General features: G+C 35.3%; 2 protein-coding genes across 2 annotated transcripts; both read right to left on the bottom strand.

Moving 5' to 3' along the window:
* Window positions 1-1,441: 1,441 nt before the first annotated feature.
* LOC113766825 (polygalacturonase-like) lies at window positions 1,442-3,452 on the bottom strand. Its single transcript, XM_027310984.1, has 4 exons — window positions 3,015-3,452; window positions 2,173-2,462; window positions 1,849-2,077; window positions 1,442-1,660 (listed from the first exon to the last, which is right to left on the bottom strand). Exons 1-4 carry the CDS (start codon window positions 3,450-3,452, stop codon window positions 1,442-1,444), a joined length of 1,176 nt encoding a protein of 391 aa, XP_027166785.1.
* Window positions 3,453-7,620: 4,168 nt separating this feature from the next.
* LOC113767090 (polygalacturonase-like) lies at window positions 7,621-9,440 on the bottom strand. The gene is made up of 4 exons (XM_027311265.1): window positions 9,012-9,440; window positions 8,402-8,691; window positions 8,067-8,295; window positions 7,621-7,960 (listed from the first exon to the last, which is right to left on the bottom strand). The coding sequence occupies exons 1-4, from the start codon at window positions 9,438-9,440 to the stop codon at window positions 7,742-7,744; spliced, it is 1,167 nt and encodes a 388-aa protein (XP_027167066.1). The 3' UTR covers window positions 7,621-7,741.
* Window positions 9,441-12,291: the final 2,851 nt, after the last annotated feature.

The following is a 12,291-nucleotide window of genomic DNA, read 5'->3' as shown; positions in this document are numbered from 1 at the left end:
CTAATAAAATGCACTTAAAAATACGTAAAATAAACTCTTATCAAAGGACAAAGAAAAAATTAATAACGTTCTAAATCTTTTTTTTTTTTTTTGGGATGTTTGACCTTCATAGAACATATTGTAAGTTCAATTATTCAGTTTCGAGAAAGGCCCACGCGTGGAAAGATTTCTGGATTGTGATTGGAGTTGTTCATTATATATGTTATACAAACACAAGAACAAGGCCCGGGTACCGTGTTAGGGGATGACATGCCTGCATGTATTATTATTGTTGCCTTGCCTCATATCATACTTTGCCAGTCTCGACATTTCCCAGCAGATTTAATCTGTACTCGTGTTTGAGAAAATAGAGTTAAATAGAGAAAATACTTGTATGATAATAATTGTTAGCTGTGCATTTATGTGATTGGTTAGAAATGATTTAAATGTATGAATAAGTGCCTATATGGGCACTCATTAGAAAAATACAGGATGAAAATGCACGTTATAACGTAAGAAAGATGAATGGTTATAACTCTTTAAGCAGCTTCTTATAGCAAAAACTTCTAAAACTGGATCTCATCTCGACTGTAACACCAATGAACCAAATTCATCCATAGAAAAATTAATTACAACTTGAACTTGCTAGTAATCGGTTGAATTAACTTTGTTTATATGTGTCTCATATGATTGATCGTGTTTCATTGTATTTCCCTACTTGAAACCTCAGTCTCTGATATCCATATGGAAAAGGACACCCTATATATGGGTGTACAAATTAAGAAAAAAAATTATTTATTTTATTAAGACCAATGGAAGTTATTAGAATTTTTTTTTTCGCGAACCAAAAAAAGTATATTATGAATTTTTCCGAAGAAATAAAAAAAAAGAAATTATTAGAGGTTAAAATAGTGGAAGTTATTGGAAGTTACTGAACTTTGGTAATTATGAAATCTGTCACTTTTTGCACATTTTATAAGATTTTATTTTTCCAATGTTTATAGATTTTTCTGTTGGATAATATTGAGTTATTATCATTATTATCAATATTGAGTACTAGCACCTACTCTTTTTTATCCTTAAATTTCATTTCTTTCTATGATTCATACTTCTTTGGCATTGGATTACAAATTTTTCATTAAGATAAACCCTTTAAATCTGATTAGTCCAAAAACATAAAATTTTGTAGGATAAGAACAAAGGGGCCATGCAAATTGAGTAACTTAAATTAAATTCATTTTACTATTGGAAACTAATTCTCAGTCCATTGGACTTGTTGATTACAATGACTACTATTGCATGGCCAGGCGAACGATAACACTACGCCAACGCCTCAGCCGCACGCAATGTCCATCTAAAGCCACTTTCTGTGCTATAATTTCCCCATTATATGTCCCCATTATATGTCCTACTACCATTTTTCTTTATCCTTTTTTTCTTTTTTCTTTTTTTTTTCCTTTGTCTACAAACAGCTATCAGGGCCAAGCAGACCAAGTGTAGTTCCAGCAGCATTGGCACAAGATGATTTGGCTGGTTGATTTTTGTATGTCAACTTCACATCTTCCAATCTTATTCCGATGCATGGATTCTTCTTGCTACAATCAAATCTGACTGCAATTGCTGTTGCTGATGTTCCGTGGATGTCTTGATACGTAACATCATTTATTTTAATGCCTGACACCTGTCAAAAATATTGAAGTACAAGTTATCAGAAAATTATGTGTATTTTGAAATATGCAGAAAGAGATGTTCACTTAGTTGTCCATCTTCATGCTTTACTTTCTTTTGTTCAAATGGAAAAAGGGTTAACACAAACTCTTCATTATCTTTAGCCAGGAAGTGAAATAATTTATATATGTAGAAGTTTACCTGGCCAGGACAGTTGATGTTATCTGGGCAATAGTTCTGATCAATAAGGATGGGGTTTTGGACATTGATCATGGTGACATGCTGGAACAAAACATCCTTGACAAAACCTTTGCTTGGCCTACCCCATGATTTAATCCTTACACCATTCTGTGTATTCTTGAATGTAACATTTTTTACAGTCACATTCTGTACTCCCTCTTCTTCAAAATCCTTTCCAAGACTCCCAATGCTGACCCCCAAAAATAATAGTAATAATCAGACTCAGATTTTCCAAATAAATAAAATTGGTTCTTTAAAAAGAAGATGATAATTAATTTTAGTTACCTGATACCATGGCCAGGGCCACAAAGAACATTTTCAATCCACAAACTAGTAGTGCCAGGGCCAATTGAAACGCAGTCATCTCCAGTACTGATCTTGGAATTCAAGATTGTGACTCCTGATGAATATTGCACATGAATCCCGTCCGTGTTGAGGCTGTTTCCAGCCGCCAAAACCTTTACTCCTTGCAGTTTCACGGTGTTGCAGCCGTTGAACACCAAGTGGAATAATTGGCTATTGAGAGAAGTAAGGCCGGCAATTGCAATGTTGTTGGAGTTGGTAAATCCCAATGTCTGCATGCATAAAAAAAGGCCATTTAAAAAAAAAAGCATTACTTAGACAGACTGCAGGCCATTAAGATGCTTAGCTCATACATCTTACCAGCATTTAGATTTGAATGGTTCCTTGAAAATGTGCCCAAAAAAATGTATTTAAAGAAATCAGATTCATAATTTATAGACAGCTTAAAATTTCCTAGAACTGAGAACTCAAAAGGCCAAATTCATATATCAGTTCAAATTGTAACCGCCAAATGGGCACCCGGGAGTATATGAACCATGTGACATTTCTTGCTAATGTAATGTCTAGATATATTCCCACTTTGACAATTAATGAGTGTGAGTAAGTTTAACGGAAATGTTAGTTATTAATTATTTCTCATTAGTCTTTTGATCAAACCTTGAAACTTCCCACTTCCCCACTAGCTTCAGTTATGGCCACTATTAGAGTCCAATTGAATGCACATTACATAAACTTCCCACTTCCCCACTAACTCCTAAGCAGTTTGTGAAGAGAGAAAATAGGAACTGAAATGGTGAAGGGGCAATTCGGTCATTTTGACTTACCGCTGCGCCGCTTGGACACTTCCTGCCGGAGGCTTTGCAACCCCAGAGATCAGTACCCTGGCCATCAAGAATGCCACCGCGAATGAAAACTCCATCGACCCATTGAAACTGAAGCCAGAAATCAGCATTTCCAATGAGTTTGTAATCTGAAGGAGCCACGAGGGTACCATCTATTCTAAAGCTTATAGCTCTATTCCTGCATGGTCCCAGAAATTGTGCTTGCTTCACCAAATACCTTCCTTTTGGTACAAAAATTGTGGCCGGTTCGGGAGAGCCACAAGCTGCAGCCCATGCACTTAATAACGACTTGGATGAATCAGTTTTCCCATCAGGTTTTGCTCCCAAGTCTAAGATGTTGTATGTGCCAGGAATGGCCAATGATTGATTGAACAACAAGAAGAGAAGTGTAAGAGTAAAAAGACTAATGGGTTTCTCCATTTTCAACTTTTTCACGCACTCACAACTGTAAAAGGAAGGAGAGGGGACAAGGGAAGAAGAATGTAGTGGAATCAAGAATTGAGATGGAGTTTGAAGGATGAAGAATAAAAGCACTGGAGTGGGATATTTATAGAGGGATTAAGTGCAGCATAAATTGTGATCAGTTGGAAGTAGAAAGGATGAGAAAAGAATGTGCTAACTTTTGAACCAATTGGAATCAAAAGCAAGCAACCAGCGCCGGAATTGGGATGGGAAATGTGTGATGGTCACAACGGAAAAAGAATGAACATTACTTCAAGCCTAAAATAGCTTTGGAGTTTGGCTGCTTTTTGGGTAAAAGTGCATGCATTGACATTGGTGGAAAGTTTGTGCCATGGGAACAATAGTAATTAGGACTGTACTTCTAGCGTAAATTAACTCCTTTCACAATTGTACATGAAGATTATAGGACTTTCATTCTGCCTTCCAAAATAGGCGTCTGTGATCCAATACAAGACATGTACGATCATGTTTAAATAGACCATCCACTCTGTGGAGCCAAGTCATGATTCATTTAATGATTTAGTGATTACTAACCGTAATAAACTTGAGATTTAGCAAAAAATAATTAAATTGATCAAAAAATAGCTATATTAATTAAACTTTTCAAGCAATTTCAAGAACTAGGAATTTGAGATCTTGAATTCAAATCTCACTGAATGTTTGCAGAGTTTTATCCACCAATATATATGGATTAATTTGTAGTGTTATTAAGTTATAATTTTAATTATTTTATGGGTTAGTTTATAATTGGTTGACTACTCCTACCATAATGGTTTTTTCTTTTTGTAATCTTATTAACAAAAAAATTAACTATAAAGAAGCCAAATGGGAAACTGATTATGAGATAAAGGACAAAGTCAATGTTAATATAGAATTGTGATGAAGTTAACTGTTTCACAAAATATAAGGAGTTTGATATGATTGCTTAGACGAAACCCATTTTCTTGAATCCGCAAATGAAAACAACGACCAATACGATAAAGAAGTAATTGGCAAGCAAGACTTCAAAATACAAATATTCAATTGGTTCCTTAGTAAAGAGGCCATTGATCAGTTAGTTGATAATATAGATCGAAAGGAAAATGGGCACAAAGAAAACAACCGCCAACTTGAACAGCAAATTGAAGAAACCACCTCCTCCTTTTAGTCCCTTTTTTGGGTACAATGCTATGCATATGGCGTCTGGATTGCTTTACGCACAAGACTAGTCTAACATCCCAATTTCCCTCTTTTGGCCGCCATCACCTCCATCATATACACCATTTTGTACCATTTCTTACTTTTTAAAAAAAATTCAGAAGCGAAAAAAGGAATTATTTGGTTTTTGTCTTCGCAGTTAAGAATACAAGGTAAATTAAGGTGCAAACTGATCATTCTATTTGTTATCTGCAACTAAAACTTCAACCAGAAACGAAATGTGTACAGCTCTAATAATTTTAGCTGCAGAACTTCAAAGTTCTAAAGCCTTATGAAGCTGTAGACAGATATGGTCATGGATCCAGAACCGCTGGTTCCGATTTAAAAATCAATGGTTCCAGTTTTTTTTAATAGGGATAGTTTCAGTTACAGTTCTTCAACCCCCAATTCCGATCTGATTTCAATTCCAATGTTATTTCGATTACGATTCTATTTTTTCTGGTTATAGTTCCGGTTCTTTTAGTTTTGTATTGTCACAAAATTAATTCTGAGATAATATGACAATAAATGTAGAAAAAAAAATAAGAACTTTATTATATTATCATGTGCAAGGAAAAAGAAAAAATGACGCAAAATTTTATGAGAATGCCTCATTACAGATTAAATTGGATTGGTCTTTGTCTTAGTGTAGTTATAGGATCTAGACTTACTAATGGGATAGAGCAATGGGTTGTTGGATTACGATTAGAACTGTTCATGTTAAGTGTTGACTATTGATATTGAATTCTAAATAGGCCAAATAAATTTAGGTAGTAAGTGGTTTTTCAGACTATTTGAACTAGTTTTAAGCTGTTGGTTCTCTAATCCAAGTATTTGGTAAATCTGAATCTGAACCTTTAATCACAGTTATAATTCCCATTCCGATTTCCAAATTCCGATTCTGGTTCAAATGTGAACCGTGGCCATCCCTAGCTATAGATAATTGATAGCCTAATCTAAAGAAATGCATCATTGCATATGCCGGTCATGGGTCTTGGCTCCCCTGCAAACAAGCAAATGTCTCGAATCAATGCGGAACTTCATCAAGTGTTCTCAAATAAACCAAGTTCGAAATGGAGTGGAGTCAAACGTGCTCTCAATCAAACTAATGGTATTAAACTCAGTTAAAATTTGTATTTAAAAGGTAATTGGCCCTTCAAAAAGCATATTTAAAGGGCTTGTTAGAACTTTGTCAATAGGAAGTTTTGATTAAGGACTCTAGCTCCTTGATTTAACCCCAATTAATGCTATTGGATTGGGAATTAATAGTGGCCTTTATGAGCCAATCATTGCTTAATGTGACCACAAAAATAAACAAAGAGAAGGACAATACAAAACTAATAGAGTTTTTTCTAAAAGTAAAAAGAGTTTTTTCCAATGGGTGCTACACCTAAATCACACCTAATCTACCATATAAATTCGAACACTAACAATTATTATTATGTCTCGCATTTACATGATTTCCTTAATTAACATCACTTTTTCAAAATACACCTAATCTACCGTATAAATTCGCACACTGACAATTATTACTATATCCTACATTTATATGCTTTCCCTAATTAACATCACTTTTTAAAATATGAACACCTGAAGTCCACAGACAGACCCACACCAATAAACTTTTGAATCTTTTCTTTCGGTCTATCTAATGGGTGCCCATAGGGCCCTCTTAAGATATATTTCACGAATTCTATTTTTAAAAATATAAGATTAATTAGGAAAAATAAACAAATATATGAAACGATAGGTAAGATTAAATACGAAAACTATATAAATGCAAAAGAGAATAATAATTGGTAGTATGTATATATATGTTAGGTTAGGTGAATATTAGACATGTTAACGAGTGTATTAAGAAACACCCTTTTGTTTTAATCTAATAAAGTTCCGAACCTTTTTCTTTATTTAATCTTTGATAGTATGTAAGTTCAGTTATTCAGTTTGTTGTATAAAACAAGAGAGATTTGTGGATTGTGATTGGAATTGTCAACGATGTGTGGTTCGAATAGAAAAATGAGGCCAGCACGTTATCGGATGACATGCTTGCACGTATTAACATGTTGCGTTGCCATTCTCCACGTTTCCCAGTAATTTTTGTAGTCTGTTGTTTGTAGGTTGTGATGGGATACGATTTACTTTAACTTATTATTGGTGTTCATCCAGATCCAACCATTTGATAGTATCAGTTTTTTTTTATTATTTCTATTTTTTAAACCGTTTGAATATTTGATATTAGTTGGTCCACAACCTATACAAAGTGTACACAAGAAAGGGCCTCATCGTGACTTGGAACTTCTTGTTTATAAATACTAGTGTGAATGGCTCATTTGAGTTTGTGTGGAAATTAAAATGAGTAAATATTATATACACTACAATAAATACATTATCACCGTTTGATTCATGACATGTGTGCAAAAGTTAAATTTTGCACAGTTATTATTCATCCAACGTTGATAGTGTATACACTGTCAGTGCAGAAAAGATTAATCTAATTAAAATTGCTTTTAAAAAAAATTTCCATACTAAAACACCTTTAAATCATAGTCTCTTTAAAGAGTAAAGAATAAAGATGGGCTGCCAGCCATGTAAATGTGTGAGTAGACATTTGCATTCAATATTTTGAGTTAGAACTCCATGTGTAATAAAATACATTACAAAGGCTATACATACATTTCAAATTGTGTCATCTTGGGAATATATTTTTTTGCCCAAAAAAAAAAATTCATAGCACATGTACATATATGTGATCTATAAATAAGAAAGGGAATAATTAATTAGGATAGTATAGTTATTAGGGATTAAATTTAACACAAGTATTTTAGATTCAGATATGGATGCTAATTTGCCAAATGCTTTTTAGAGTTCCATAAACCAAATCAAATAAATGAAGGAGAGAAGATGTTAGAACACATTTTGTTGTTGTATTAATATCAAATGTGTTGCTCGCAAGGCCAGGCTCCGGTCAATAAGGCCAATACCGCCACAGGCACAAGCAAGATTTTCACTTTTACAGTACATTATAAAAAGCTAGACTGCTTCACTTTCTCAAGTGAGCTCTATATTTTCTCCTACAAACAGGCTTTGGGCTCAACTAAACCAGATGAAGATCCGCCTGCATTGATACATGAAGCCATAGCTGGTTGATCCTTGTAGGAAAGTTTGACATCTTCCAGAGTTATGCGGCTGCATGGATTGTTTTTACTGCAGTCAAAATTTACAGCAACTTCAGTTGCTGATGTTCCATGTACATCTTGGTATGTCACATCACTAATCCTCACGCCTGAGGCCTGCCAAAAGTCAATGTACAGATTTATCAGCTTCCATTTCTGAATTTATCAACTTTTTTTTCCCAGAAAGATAAAAGAGTGATAGAAGGGATTCTTTTAATCATACCTGACCGGGACACCTGCCGCCACTGGGGCAGTAATTTTGGTCGATTATGATAGGGTTTTGGACATTAATCATTACTGCATGCTGAAACAGAACTCCGGCAACAAATCCTTTGCTAGGCTTTGCCCATGTTTTTATCCTCAGACCATTTTCTGTGCCCGAAAATGTAACAGTTTTAACTGTCACATTTTTAACTCCTGGTTCTTGCACACTGCTTCCCAGGCTACCAATACTAAATCAACCGCAAAGTCAATGTATTAGTGACCATACAAAACAAAATTACAGCAACGACAATTAAAGAACTCTATGGACTCTTAATAACTTTCCGATTTTGATACCTTATTCCATGGCCAGGACCACAGCTGATATTCTCAACCCACATGTTGGAGCATCCGGGGCCTAATGATATGCAATCATCACCAGTGCCAATGTGAGAGTTAGTAATTGTAATGCCAGAAGATGATTGGACATGAATTCCATCAGTGTTTGGGCTGTTTTCTGGAGCTGAAATCTTTACTCCTTCTAGCCTAGTGTTTTGGCAGCCATCAAGGATGATATGGAAAAATTGACTGTTTAATGAACTTAGTCCACTGACCAAGACTTTGTTTGAATTGTAGAATCCCAATGACTGTAGCACCATAGAAAAACAAGAAACAACATAAAGGAAATGATCAATCAATATTATCGAATTCAACTGAATATGGAATAACATTTCGCGGCACATGCTTGTTAGTGCAATTGCGGTTTTTAAGTTCATAGCACATGCCTATTTGGTACTTGGTAAAAGTTAGGAATCACTTATAGTATTGTATACCTGCAGTTAAATCCTCAGGGAAGTTAGTCTTGTATAATATATCGTACCCTTTAGAGTAATGTAAATGATGTCGGTTCTTGTTTTGGAAAAAAAATAATAAAGTTTCAAAACAATATTGAGACTATCCAACCTACCGTTGCTCCCTGAGGACAATGCTTGCCGGAGTTTTTGCAAGCCCAGAGACCAGTCCCTTGGCCATCAAGGGTTCCACCGTAAATCGAAAGTCCATTAACTCTTTCAAACTTGAGCCAGTTACCGGAATGTCCAAGAACATTATAATCAGATGGAGCAACAAGGGTTCCATCAATGCGAATGGTTATAGCATTATTCTTGCAATTTTGGCCCCAAAATGAGGCTCCACCAACCAAAAATCTTCCCGGTGGAACATAGATTGTTGCAGGCGCAACTGAGGCACAAGCTGCAGCCCATGCACTCAGAAAAGAATTCGTGGAATCACTTCTCCCATCAGATTTCGCCCCGTAACTCTGCACATTGTACGTTACACTCTCAGCTGATGGCAAGAGGAAGAAAAGGAAGAGAAATGGGATAGCGAGAAATCTCATTTTGCTGTTTATTTTCTTATCAGGGGTGGCTACTAGAATCTGTAAAGGCTAAGATTAATTTTGCTGTAATAATCTGAGGGATGAGGAACTTGAAAAGCAATGGGCGATATTTGTAGGCTTGGAGTGAATGTAGGGATCGAGCAAATCACGCCATGCTGCCAATATTTTTGTTGCTTTAATTTCTTGTGTTTAGTCAATGTCAGAAATGGCAGTTTAACTTTAACCAACAAAAACAGTATGAGCAAGCGTGAAGCACAAGAAGAAGAAGAAACAGAAGAATTATCAGCTGAAGTTCTTATCACATGAGACGTGGTTATTATAATGTGAAAAGGGTTTTAAAGAATTGGAAAAACAAAATGGAAGACTAGTTCTCAATAATTAAATGGAAGAAATATTCTACGATCACATGGTTTGTATCCCATTGATTGATTTGCAAAATTTCGTAATTTTAAAGGAAGATCATGAGAGAAAAGTCAAGATAATGACAAGCAAACATCCCTGTAAAAGTCCTTTAATTGCTCTGCTTTAGCATTCCAATTCATAATTCCACGAGGATAGAGTAGCATGGATAAATGTGGGCTATGTCCTGACTAGGAAGAAGCTTTCCTTTTTTAAAAAAAAAAAATTTAGGTTCCTTTTGAAACTTTGTTTTTGAGTAGTTGAGAGATGAAAAAAAAAAACAGAAGGAAAAAATAAGAGTAGTTGAGAGATGAAGGTTGTAATGAAGGAATTATCAGTGAAAACCAATCTACTTGTTCATGCAAAATTAGCCATTGATTATAACAGTTTAATGTTAATCAAATCAAATTTGGAAAAGATTTTGAGTTGGTTAACTTTTAAAGCAGCTTCTTATAGCAGAATTTGTAAAAGCATCAAAGGATTAGCCATGATCAATGAGCACAATTGTAATTCGGTGGGGTTAGTATTTAATTGATCATCTTTAAATTGTCTTCAAACCTTTAGTCTTTGAAAACTATATGGATTCTAGCTTTAATTTTTTTTTCTTGAGATATATGTATGTATGTATGTATGTCAACAATTAATAGTCTGAAATGGGATCGCAATTTACACAGCAAAAACGTTGCTTCACTGATTCAAGGAAAAAGTAGAGGCAGAAACAATCTTGATTAGGCCATGATTGAAGGGGAATATGTACCATACCAAATTTAGTGTCCAGTAGGGGAAGTTGCCAAAGTATTTTAGGTAAATAATATGAAAAGAAAAATTTTGAGCAAGAAATTTGAAGGAACTTTTCTTGAAACCCAAGTCATTTGTTTGATTTAATTTGGGAATCTCTAGGTTTAAAATCTGGAAATTGTGTATTATACTTTTCCCTTTTGCAATATGTTACCATTGGTAAGTTATATCCAGAGGGTGAATCAAAGAGCAGAATGTTTTTAGTCAAAATATGTGCTCTTGCTGAAATTACTTAAACTCTGCTCCAAAGCAACCAAGTAATTAAGGGTTCTATTTGCTAATTGGAAAAAAAAAAAAGTATTAGGTCTGACAACTGTGGAGACCTCGGTCTGCCCGGTTCTACTAGCCCGTTCGCTCCTGTCAACAACAAACACCTCATTTCGAACACCCCCAGACGAGGCGATCCACAAAGTTACTCTAAAGAGGCGTTCCACCTCGTCTACCTCCTTTTCCAAGACTACTTACACCTCGGCTATTTGTGTGACTTGTGACTGATGGAGTGATTGGCTATCAACCATCCTACTGATCAGACCTACACCTGACACCACTGTCCTAAACTGCCTCATGATGTCAGGTAGGGAATAGACCTCATCATTCTATCAACAGGCACAACTACTATAAATACTCATCTAATACTCCCAAATGAGGTACGCAATCTAATCTACACATTCAATTTCCAAATTGTATCTAACTTAAGTATCGAAGTGAGACCGGAGGACAAGACCCCGTCTACTCTTCGTTTGGCAGGTGAGCTCATGTGTTCGTGACTCGCTGGTCCGACTAGCATTCACCTCGTCAACAACTATGTAATATCTGAATAATAATGCATTAGAAATTTCTGAAAAGGGATCTCTAATACCTTTGCTAATTGATACTGCTGGTTGACCTCTATGTCCTTTTATTTCAGTCTGTTGTGTGCTAACTAACAATCTCACAAACATATGTTTCTTTTTCTCAGAAGGCTCATCTGCTTCATGATTGGCTTTTGCTTACACATTGGCAGTTGCATAAGATCAAATGGTACAACCACTAAAATTCTTTGAAATGATTGCGTCATTTCTTGTTTCACGAAATTATATTACGTAATAAACAACATTAATTGATGATTATTTGGAAATACATTATTAATCTCATTAAACAACTGTTTATTTGAATATAAGGGCTGCTGGACCTATCTATGAATTGTAAGATGCAATAGGGGGTGTCTTAGGGGTCAAATTAGTTCACATGCTATCAAAACTGCAAGAAACATGGTGCCCTTAAAACAAGCAACGTGCATTCATGAATATAACTCGCACGTCTCTTAGCACAACTTCAAAACTGCTCCTGTGCCTATCATGAGCTTATCTACATGGACCACTATGCAACGATCTTTTTTTTATTTTCTTTTTTTAAAAAGACCACTATGCAATGATTAACCTTAATTTTGGGGAAGAAGTTGTCCGCAAGAGAGAACCATCTTTGTCCATTTTCATCTTAGAATTTGCCAAAGCCAAACTTTGCATTCCATTTGCCTCTCTTGTGCATCCAAGAATGGATGACTTTGTTCCCTGCCCAACATTTATGAAAGACAATTCTCTTTAGTTACAAAAAAAACTTAGTAGAAGAGGAGTCAAACTGGTTCTAAGAATGGGGCAAGCCCTAGTTACAGTCG

This window comes from Coffea eugenioides, chromosome 3 (genome assembly GCF_003713205.1).
Source record: "Coffea eugenioides isolate CCC68of chromosome 3, Ceug_1.0, whole genome shotgun sequence".
NCBI lineage: Eukaryota > Viridiplantae > Streptophyta > Magnoliopsida > Gentianales > Rubiaceae > Coffea > Coffea eugenioides.
Note: the sequence above shows the minus strand (reverse complement) of the source record. Positions and strands in the feature narration are given on the sequence as shown.